The following is a 12,325-nucleotide window of genomic DNA, read 5'->3' as shown; positions in this document are numbered from 1 at the left end:
ACCTGTTTCAAGGCTCTGCATACAGTCAGCCTCCGAGATGATTAGTCGGCTGGCCTCCTCAGGTGGTGCTGACACTGGCTGATTGGTGTTGATGTTGTTAATCTCCTTGTCTGTGTTTTCTCTGTGAATTCCAATAATGCAATTCACGGACAAGCACGATCATGAGGTCTATGGCGGACATATCAATATGATGTCATTGTTTGGCTGTATAGCAGACAAGGATCGTGTCATGGTCACTGAAGGTAACGGCTGAAAACGATAAAGAAGGGGTAGTTTTCACATGCAGGAATGTTATCCCAGTGACGTCACGGGTAAACCTTTCAGTACAACTTTGCCAATGTTTCAGTCAGAGACACCCTGAAGACTGCTACATTTTATGGCTCTATTATTTTATGGCTCTATTATTAGCCCTATAAATAAACACTGAACTATAGACATTAGACAATGTTGAAAATCATGATAGTGTCCCTTAAGTAGTAAAAGGCTGGGAAAAGGAAGCACACACAATTCAATTCAATTCAATTCAAAGGGCTTTATTGGCATGAGAAAACATACGTTTACATTGCCAAAGCAAAAAGCACAATACAGCAATACAATCAAAACAAAAAATATGTACATTTGAAAGTCAGAATCTTCAATAGATCAATTTCTATGTACCAAGATCACTGGGTGCAGGTATAGTGCAGGAATATACACAATGATTAGTCTTCAGGGTGGTTGTGTTCCGTTTGATATCCTTCTCCTGTCAACACATGTCTGTGTTGTGTGCGTATATTGGGGGGCTGTAATCTAGGGATGTTGGGGGAGCCATTATGTGTCTCAATACACTAAAGTCAGCCAAGCAGCTACCATGAAAGAGGATCCATACGACACCCCAGCTCCTCATTCCGGCGTGACACCATGTTTAGGCCTGTCACAAATAGTACATAATTGCCTTATCGCAATCATCGCAATTATTTTGCGTAATCGTCATAAAAGTTTCCATGTTGAAAAATTTTCTGAAATAGTGGAACTAGCAGATCTACAAACTTACACTTACGTGTTGTGAGCTTGTGGATCAGCTATTTGACAGCTAAATGATTAAATATGGCCTATTTTGCCATACTACATTATTTATTTTGATTATTGGTATTGGTCACTGTCAGTCATTTCTTTGTATATTTAAGTTATTTGTCATATCTGCCCTGTGCAATATTTTAGTTGAGGACTGTTCCGTGAGTTGAGACTGTAGCTGGACAGTAAGTGATGCTACGTCTTTCTGAAGGAGATGTTAAAAGAACTATGCTCTCAAGTGGCTTACAATCGCGAAATTGTACTCGACCTCAATTTCCTTATTCTTCTACGGTATATTCACAATAATGGCAGTACAAAAGTCAGCAGAGTCTTCTGCTCTAAAAGGTTTTTGTCATTTATCAGCGGTAGGGAGATGGGAAGGCTTATTTTCTTTTTCCCTGTACGGACAGGCCAATGATGGAGCAGAGGCACTCTGTTATCAGCCGCGGCCCGCGCTCTAGCCGTGATGTACGGCAGTTCCACTTGTCATTACTCACGGTGTCGCCGTCACCCGTACTTAATTCAACTGATGGTTTACAGGCACTGTAGGCACGGCCTGGTACTGGGAAAAAAACTCTGTCTGTCACATTCCACTCTGAGGCCAACCTTATGCCTGCATTAGAAGGCCACCTCTGAGGCTTCTACTATCTCCAGACGGTGCATTTGATTGACAGGCAGCGCCAATGCCCTGTTTCAGTATTTGCTGTCTTAAATGTCAATACTCGTCACTCCTCGCCTGGCGGGAATATCTCAGCGGGGCCTCCCCCCCCCCCCCTTTCTCTCACACACACACACACACACACACACACCATCAGTGAGCGCTGCAGCTCTTGGCTTTGCGACTGGAATGAGAAACACAGACGACACAGAGGGTCCCTTCTCTCCCTCTCTTTCTCGCCTTGCCTCGATACCACCGTTGCTATGGCGACAAGAGGATTTAAGATGAGCCGAGATGCAGTGGAGGTTACGCCATGTTTTTCCGGAGTGTGTATTTGTATATGTGTGCGCATGTGTGGTTTTTTTGTGTGTGTGTGAGAGAGAGAGAGAGAGAGAGAGAAACTGTGTGTCTTTCTGCAAAGAAGGGGTGCTGGGAAGGGAGGGGGAGTGGGTGGCCTGGTGAGAAATGTTTGGAAAATGAGTTTGTGCCATGGTGGTTTTAACGACATGTTTATTGTGGGCGCAGGGTGATATTTTCCCTCTGTACAGGAATAATGATGAGCTGGATTCCATTTGCAGTGTCACTTGCATGTTCTTTTTATAGAGCTCAACTCCTCTGTTCTGCTGCCGGCCTTTCTGTCTTTTCCTCCTCCTATCGAAACCCCTCACCCCTTATTCGCTTTGGCAAGCCTCTGCATCATTTGCCTGGGCTAGGAATTGCCACTCCCTGAATACGGCATTTTGGTTGTAACGAGACGTGGAAAAGAAATTATGTGATTCTAACCATCTGAAATAAGGGGGTTTTACGTTTCTGCTCTTTCCCAGGATTTAGTATCGGAGCTTGTGTGTGTGCGGTTACGTATGTGCCTTTCCCTGTTCCATGTTTATGTACCAGGACACTACAGCGAGCGCATATATTTGTCAGCGTCCGAGCTTGAGAAAGCACGTCTGCGGCGGCTAATAAAAAGCAGATTTACGATGCCGCCCTGTAGGTGCAAGCTCACCCGTTTCCGTTTTCTTGGGGAAGGCTCTTGTCATCGGGGCCGCGTTCCCCCACATTCCCCGTAAATGTGGAGGAGCTCTGTGCACTGGCAAGAAAACAGGGTACAGTCACTTGACTTAGTGTCATTATACAAAGCCATTGCATCAGGAAGGAATTCACATAGAGTATATAACATGTACAACATAGACACACTGTATATACAGTATATACTGTGGCTCTGTGGGGAAACACTGTACTATTAACATCAAGGGTGCGAGCATGACTTGTTTCAACTGAACTGTACGTTACTGAACTTTCTTACTGGGTGCACGGTCTGGAAAAGTAACTTTACAATAAATCTCTGTAAGAGAATACCAGCACTCACGGGACTGTCCTTTTATGGCACTTTTATTTATATATATAAGTTGGCATGGTATACTGCAGAGCAGACCGCAACGTACGCGTTTCGGCGTCAAGCCTTCATCAGCGTTGTGTCTGCTCTGCAGTATACCATGCCAACTTGTGTATATATACGTATATAAATAAAAGTGCCTTAAAGGACAGTTCCATGAGTGCTGGTATTCTCCTATACTGGACTATATAGTACAGTACTTAATGTGGACTGAAATAAAATAAACTAACTTTATCTAATAAGCTTTAAATAATTGTTGTGCCCTGCCTGAAATATTGTAACTTCTCTATCACCAAGCATTGTGTTTGGACACACATCTTTTCCCTCCCGCCTACTCGCCCTTCATTCAGAACATCTCTCTACTACTGGCTTCATCAAGGAGACATCAGACAGCTAGAGATTTGTTTGAAATTTCTGATTTATTTGAGTGCCCAAGCTTGGAGATCTGTCGGAATGCTGGAAGCAAACAGCTGGGAAGCTTAACCAAAACTGAACTGGGTCAGCGGCACCAAAGAGGGCAACATGGCAACACAAACCATCGCTTCCACAAAGCCAGCCACCATTTTGAGAGTTCTAACATATATTCAAGCTCTTGCAGTCCAGCAACATCAAGGCCCTCAGCCACATCTGTCTGATTACATCAGATTGAAGATGGTTCTCCATATGTTTGGGTACTCGCTCGCAAAGTAGACTTAATGCTCATGTTCCACATGTTAGAGAACTGAAATTGGAAAATCTGCCTTTGGTTTCTGTGTCCTTAACGCTTGGAACAAAAACTACATAGCACCTTCAACTTGAACTCTCCGTTGCCACTGCGGCAGTTCAAAAGACTGATCTCAGAAATGAATTAACCCATTAAGTGAAGTGAAAATGTCTTCTAAATCCTTTTTTGGAAAAAACTTTTGTTGCTATGTCAGTGGTTCTCAAACCTTTTCATGTCAAGGACATGAATGATATGTATTTGGCCGCGGACCCCCCATCTCACAATATTTGGTTCCAGGGGGTCCCAGAAGCAAAGATCTGAGTTACAAATGTTTGCTTTAAAAAAAAATATATATTCAAAGATTTGCACAAATGTTCTAAATTTTTCAAAAATAGCAGATCTACACAAGCTCATAGTGCGGCACTCGGTGCGCTATGCCTATTTTTGAATAGCCATAATAAGTTTGAATAAGTGTAAAATAATGTTTTTTTAGCTCAAATCAAAAAATTGCACAGATGCGTTCCAGGTCTTAATGGGTTAAATGAAACTTAATTGGAACTGATTTGAATCTCCTACTGTAGATTACTGTAGATGTGTTATTTATTTAGTTCATACTTTTCTTATATTCTCTCTTTAAACACTTAAAAAGACCCTATTTTATACTTTGTCATGACACTGTCGTGCGGTGAAAATCTATAAGCAGATCAACAAGCTCACAACGTGTCAGCATGCATTGTGAGCTATTTTATTTTAGCTATTTTAGCTTTTTTAAATGCTAAAATATGGACGCCAGGTTAAGTGTTTAATTAATCTTGATGTGTGCGTTTTTCTATTATTAAATCTTACCATTGATAACGTTGTAAATAAGGTTGTTTCTCAAGGCGAAATAAAGATTGATGATGATTGGAGGTGATGATAGAGGTGAAAGAAGCTCCGCAATGTCTACAAGCTGTGAAACAAAGTCATTATGGTTTGCTTTGACAATCAATCATATGTTTGTTGGGGACAACTATGACATATGACTAATTGCAAACATAGCCAATATACAGTACATGCTCACAAAGTGTCACGATGCGACACATTGTGAGCTTGTAGATGGCTGTTTTCTGGACAAAAAGGGGGAAAAAAGAACGGACATCAGGGTTAATCGTTACATTAGAAACACTAGTCGTTGTGTTGTCTCAGAGGAACGGGAGCAAACTGGTGCACAGCATACCATGATACTGACATGTCACACTGGCCAAACAAAGGTAGCAGACACCCCTCCCTGCCCCAAGCCACCACTCCTTCTAGAAATAGACTTCCCCTTCAGTCCACTCAGACTGCCCCACGGGGGGGTCATGCCACAGTGTGTGTGAGACTTTGTGTTGTCTGGCAAGTTCCTTTCAGGCCACCACATTTGTGTGTGTGTGGGAGAGAGTGTGTGCATGCTTGCATCTGTATGTCTGTCCATCACAACGAGACGCCTGCTGGGACTCTGGCTCGCATCCTTTTCCGACCGCCAAGTTCCCCTTCCTGGCGTCCGATGGCGCTGACATCTGGCCTGGTTGGTCATCTTGAGTACCTTATTTTTGGTGCATGATGTTGTTTTTCTGAGTGGAAATAATTTGACGGCAGCCGGCAATATTAGGTCCAATGAAGTTTTCATGGTAGGTCAGTTCAAGAATATTTCCAAAATGAGCTCCCTCTAATCCATGCAGAATCAGAAATCGGCAACCTGAAGCATTCGCCCTCAAGCTCTCCGGTGCATCACTGTCACTTCTCATAATGACTGTTTGTGTTTTGCTCCAGTGACAAGCAGCAGACCGTTGTCTGACAGCGCTGTCACTGTGTAATGAGGGTTGTGTTCTGATGGTTGGCTTCCAGCGCGTCCTGATTGACGCCCTCGCACTCCCCTCCCCCTTCCCCCTGTGCCTCTGTGGTTCTCCGAATCACGAGTGGCCTCCAAGCAGCCATTGTCTCCGCCGTCTGGGCCATTCCGGTGGTTTGGTCTCCGCTTTCTGTTTTTGGGCTGTAATTCTGCCCCTTGTATATTTTCATATGGAGCCTATATAGGCCTAATTGCAGTGTTGGCTTGAGGCTTGTGCATGGACTCGCAGGAGGGTCTGCAGGGCTCCTCGGTCAGTCCACAGGGATTTTATATAGGCTTAGCCTGACTGTCCGTTATGTTTGCCATATCATCTTCGTACCTCAGTCAGACAGACAGACGCTTGCCTCACCCTGTAGCTCTTGTTTTCCTGTCGTCTAAATTGTCTATTCCACCATATACATGCTGGGATCACGCTGTAGACTTTTCGTAGTCAATTGAGCATATTTCTCGCACAGTAAACTCATTGTGCAGGACAACAAAAGAATTATGTACAAACATACAAAGTGCAATGTGCACTGTCCCACCCACAAAATACAGCATTTATAAACCCTGTCCATAAGAACACCTACAATGCCATGCACATACACACATCGCACACACATGGACTTTTAACTTACCCTACCAAAGGCTAGAAAAATGCACGTCTGAAGCCTGCTTTTAACCACTTAAGCCCTTCTTCGTTGTATGACAAATAGTTAAAATAGAAAATGTTTTATATTTTTGAAAGATTTTGCCTACGTATAATGACATGCCCAAAATATGGACGTCAGGGTGAAAGTGGTTAAAGAGAACACAGTTGTAGATCACAGGCCATTAGGCTGTCTACTGGATGACCTGTGGTACCGGGGAGCAGCGTTCTCTTCACCTCATTAGTTGTTTACTTCCTAATATTTCTCATATTTTTTGACCAGGGTTACCTAATCCTACCTAATCCTAACCAAGGTTCATATCCCTCTCTTACGGACATATGGACCTCACATTATAATGTAGGGTCACACACAGGCCCGCTCTATCCATCTTATGTTGTTAATGGTGCTGAGCGTGTAAGTTAAATGGTCTGGTAAATGGTTTGCATTTAAATAGCACCTTTTTTCCAAAGCGCTTTACAATGTAGCTATATTACATTCACTCAGTCTCGCACACACACACACACACACACACACACACACACACACACACACACACACACACACACACACACACACACACACACACACACACACACACACACACACACACCACCAACAGAGGCACAAACAGTCTCGGAAGAAGATAAGGGTTCTGTGTCTTTGACATGATGACAGGAGGAGGCAAGGCAATTTAATTCGTATAGCACATTTCAACAACAAGGCAATTCAATGTGCTTTACACAGAACAACAAGCAAAGGAAACACAATTATACAATAAAAGTAACAGATAACGTTACAGTGCAGAAGGGAGAGAAAGAAAAGTACCTCAATCAAAGGCAGCGGCAAACAGAAAGGTCTTAGTTGTGTTTTAAAAGAAATAAGAGTGGCAGCAGACCTGCAGTTTTCTGACAGTTTGTTCCAGATATGTGGTGCATAAAAACTAAATACTGCTTCCCCACGTTTTATTTTTTGTTTTAGGGACAGAAAGCAGACCTTTCCCCGATGACCCGAGAGGTCTGGATGGTTCATGGTATCGTACATGATCAGAAATGTATTTTGTCCCTGAACCATTCAAAGCTTCATAGACCAACAGTAGTATTATGAAATCAATTATTTGACACACAGGGAGCCAGTGTAAGGACTAAGACCTGGAGTGATATGCAGGCGTTGAACCGGGAACCTTCCAATTCCAACACAGCCACTTAACCTCCTAGTGGCTCCTTGTCCTTTTTTGTCAACCTTTTGTGTGCATTTTTAAATTGCTCTTACATTCTCAATATTGTGAAGCAACTTTCTTGAGCTACATTCTAAATGATGTATGAACCGTGCTTTACGAGTAAAGTTTATTATTATTACTTCAGTGGTCACTGGTGTCAAAGAGATTTGAATGGGATATATTGATCCAGCGCCAGGGATGTTGGAGCTAAAAGAGGCCTGCTCCTCGCCATATAAGCTAGTGCCAAGGGCACCAAGCATTATAGAAACAAAAAGAATGCTGTCACCTGTTCCTTAACCACTCTCCACCCTCCCTCACTGCCTACAGTACTCACACACACACACACACACACACACACACACACACACACACACACACACACACACACACACACACACACACACACACACACACACACACACAGTTCTCTCTGCCTGTTAATAATTAATTAAGATCAGTGGAGTGAGAGTACAGAGTGAGGGGTAGAAGACCGTGTGTGTGTGTGTGTGTGTGTGTGTGTGTGTGTGTGTGTGTGTGTGCATGTGTGCGTGCGTGTTGAGGAAGAGAGAGCGACTGAGGGAGATGCATACCAGATGTTTGAGTAATGAGGTGGGTTTCACTGGAACGTAACACATTCCCAGGGATGTTTGCGGAAAGAAATTCTTCCGCGTCTGTCGAGCATGCTCTCCCTTCCCATCCACCCCGGGCCTGCACCCCCCACCCCCCCAGAGAGGAATTAGATCCAGTTTTGTCGTCTGTTTTTTCATTCCAAACACCCCCTTCTCTCTCTTTACATGGCGTTCTTCTCATTAAGCCCTCAACCCATTGTCTGAGTAATTCACTGTAAACGCTGTGCGTACGTATGTACATATTTGTGCATTTTTTTCTTTTTTCATACATAGTCGTACCTTTCACGCTACGGCAGGCAAGGCGTCACGTCACTCGTCGGCAACATTGTTTCAACTGAGGCCTGCAAACACAGTGGCACACATATACAACTGAATGGTTGGATGAATAGCAGTGACTGTAGATTCAGCGGTTTAAACGGCAGACCGCCTCCCCTATGGGTGGGCCTTTGTCTATTTGTATTAGCAAAGCAAAGTCTGAGCACTCTTAACCTGCACGTGAGGGCATTAGGCAAGCTAGCCTCCATAAAGACACACACGCACACACAAAACACAGAGCTTGCCCCACGGCCATGCTAGCTAGACATAAAGCAGATTTCATCCAGGAAAGGTGTGAAATGGGCTCACATGGCACCGTGATGGCCCTCCCAACCGCAGCTGTTGTCTTTAGGTCAGCCTGCTGTTTTTCCACGGTGGATGGGTGGAGATTGGTCCCCCCGCCATAGTGAGAATGTTGATAGTCATTATATTGGCAGCGGTTTGTGGCTTAATTAGCTCCTGAACTCAAATAATCCTGCTTTAAGCCAGACCAACTCGAGTTGTATTTTCATACACAAAATTGCATGGGGGTTCTTTCTGTGCACATTTAGGCGAACTATTCTCATTTCTCGTAGACTGTTTTTACAGGGTTACATCTATGCTAGCAGGGAGGAATTATACATCCCCAAGGAGGCAGGGTTAATTTTTGCTTTTGTCAATAGCTGTTTATAGGAAATGGCCATTGGCAGTGGGAAACTGGGAATCTAAAACCCAGTGTTTTGATAAATTGATGTAAATGCTATAGGCACATTCCAAAATCACCCCATCTACTGATGGTTTCGCTAAGACTAACAACGTACTACGGTGCTTTTGCTGAAAAAAAAAAAAAAAACAAGGCAGACAATGTTTCCGTGAGAGTGACTTAAAGGAGTAGTTCACCCAAAAAATGACTTATTTTCTATCAATTACACACCCCATGAAGCCTTGAATTCATGGAGAGTTTTTAGTTTTTGTCGCTTTTCCTAAGCCAATAATTTGAACTACTCCTTTAAGTCAGATTCATACTGGTTGCGTGCTGATGTCACACACCAAAAATAGCACATCTTCAAGCATGTTGCATGTTGTATTAGTAGTTGTATGCTGCATACAACTAATTATATCTGGGGCTTCAGTGTCCGAGTGTTCGCTCAGTTTGTGAGCGGACCTATGTCCATCCACACAGACAGAATGAACTCAGACCGACTGACTGACAGAGAAATGGGCATGCAGGCAAGGCAAGCAGGGGTGGAGGATGGTTTTGTTCACTCTGGCAGATACAAAAGTTACAAAGAAACAAAGCTACAGAGCATCTGTCACTTTGCAGCTTTGTATCTGAAGTTGAAGCCAGCTCAACTTATTTGTAGCTTTGTAGCAGCTACAAATGTTGGATGTAACTTTGTATCTTCATGTCGCTGGCTTCCATTGAAAATGAATGGTAGATTGTATCTTTGTAGCTGCCAGTGTGAACACAGCATAAGTGTCTCTGCCTCATTGCCCCAGCAACCGCCTCCGTGGCCCCCAGAGGGGGATCTGTAGGATCAACTCCTTTCCTCCAGAAACCGTGACAAGGCTGGGAAAAGATTCTATTCTCTCCCTCTGTATAAAAAAGGTGAAAAGTTGTTATGAGCAATAAGAATGCAACTTGAATTGCTTTGTAGCTTGCCGATTCTACGCAGACAATACAATAAAAATGTAAGGTGTGCCGACGAGGCATTAAGGTCGCTTGCCAAAAGAAAGTACATACCGATCAACCAAGCAGCTCGCTGTTAGGCCTGTAAGCCTTCGTTCTCAGCCAACCACTAGCTGCCTACCACCGCTGTTGTTTATGTGATGTCATGTCATGCAATGTGAATGCAATGCGATCTACGGTGAGAGATGGATGGTGCAATCCATATCTGATGTTAGTCTGTGTTTGTAGAGGCTCCTATAATGAGAACGTCCCACATCAGTCCTGAACCAAACAATCCCCTTTCAGCAACCTTCAACAGCAAGTATGTGTGAGTGGTGTCTGCACAATTTAAGTAACACCCACCCTTCTCTTCTTTCTTTCAGTTCTCTGTGCCAAAAACTTGGTGAAGAAAGACTTCTTTCGTAAGTATCTTGCATTTTTAAATAGTAGTAGTTTCTTTATGGTGGCCCATGCCAGTGCCTTTGAAGTATGCACTGTGAAATACAAATAATTAGAAATGTGGGTTAGTCACGGCCAAGTACTCAGATCTTTTACTTAATTAAAAGTAGCAATATAAATATACTCTGTTACAAGTAATAGTATTCAAGCTTTCACTTGAGTACAAGTACACAATTATTGGCATCAAAAATACACTTACAGTACCAGTAAAAGTACTGAAAATAGCAGATCTACAAGTTCACAACACGCCGCAATGTGACGCGTTGCGAGCTTGTAGATTGGCTATTTTCGAAGTATAAAATAGGGCTTCATTGGATGTCTTGTACTATTCTCAATCTGCAAAGTAGCTAACGTTTTCAAATAACTGTAGTAAAAAGTACAATATTTTCCTTTGAGATGTTCTGGAGTAGAAGTACAAAGTATTGGAAAATGGACATACTCATGTAAAGTGAAAAAAAACAACTCGATATTGTATTTAAGTACATTACTTGAGTAAATGTGCATATTTAATTTCCACCACTGGTTACCCCCCCCCCCCCCCGTGCTGCCAGCTGCCTCTAGCCTTCACCAACACACTGTGTTACCATTGGATGTGTCCTCTGGGAACTCGCTGGATGAGAATGTTGCCTTCATCAGTCAAAGTCACCAAGTAATATTATCAATATTGGCTGGTGTTTCTTTGGAACCAAATGGACCTGTAAGAGTCCAATTGGTACTATTTGTACACTCTCATAGTGTTAAATTAACACTGAGGATTATTTACCGTGTAGATTGGGATCCCAGATATAAAAAATATTGTATCAAATTGGGGTCCTTGAAATGAAAAAGGTTGAGAACCAGTGCTTTTAAAGCAGTGTTCCGCAACCTGGGGTCCAGTCCCCTCTTGGGGGAGGGGCCACCAAAGATCACGGGGGGGGGGAGGCCTATTATGCCCTATTTTGAAATAAATATTCAAATAATATTCAACCTTTTTTCAAAACATTTAAAAAATAGCAGATCTATTTATATCGATCAAGCTCACAGCACATCGCCATGCAACACGTTGTGAGCTTTTTACAGAATATAGTGTCTGTGTGGCAACACATGTGGGGGGTCTCAGCGTATGCTGCTATACTACGTATTGCAGCACATAGTAGGCCTATTTGATACACTACATTGGGGAGTCATGTGTGCGAATCTTACTCTCTTATCAATATGACTTTTAAGAAGTTGAATATCACAAAGAAAACCATTCTCGGCACATTTAATATCGATATAAATACTGTATATAGTAACGGTTTAACACAGCGTTCTAGCGAGATGCAGCAGCATGGCCTGGCACACAGCCCATATGTCTTAAATGTGTAGCCAATTAGAAGACTTTTCCACTGTCGTTTAGCCTGAGCTAGCCAGTTCATTTTTAACCTGGGAGACTCACTTGGGGTTAGATGTCCACAGTGTTGTGTGTGTGTTTTGGTATGTTTTGGAGTGGCTGTCATGGTGAGTGTGTAAAGGTCCCCCCCACTCACTCAGGTGGTTTCTGTGGTGCCCATTCTTCCCATTCCAGCGTTCAGGAGCTGAGCAAATACTCAGGCAGAGAGTGGGTGCAGAGGAACTGCCATAGATACAGTATATAGAAGCAGCCGTCTGAGTTGTGTCTTTGTTTTGTGTGCACACAACGTGGCGTCTGTGCGTGAGTGCATGCATGATATCTGTTGATGCCAGTAAGTGCGCATGCCTCCAACCCAGCCGCAGCACTGTTGCAACCGGGTG

General features: G+C 43.2%; 1 protein-coding gene across 1 annotated transcript in view; it reads left to right on the top strand.

Moving 5' to 3' along the window:
- smurf2 (SMAD specific E3 ubiquitin protein ligase 2) overlaps positions 1-12,325 on the top strand; it is a 68,910-nt gene that overhangs the window by 20,205 nt on the left and 36,380 nt on the right. The window contains exon 2 of the mRNA XM_084072700.1: positions 10,498-10,536. Coding sequence (XP_083928826.1) covers positions 10,498-10,536 — 39 coding nt within the window. The remainder of the gene's footprint in view (positions 1-10,497; positions 10,537-12,325) is intronic.

This window comes from Gymnoscopelus microlampas, assembly GCF_963454915.1.
Source record: "Gymnoscopelus microlampas genome assembly, chromosome: 11".
In the NCBI taxonomy this organism is placed as follows: Eukaryota; Metazoa; Chordata; class Actinopteri; order Myctophiformes; family Myctophidae; genus Gymnoscopelus; species Gymnoscopelus microlampas.
This window is presented reverse-complemented; position numbering and strand designations above follow the sequence as displayed.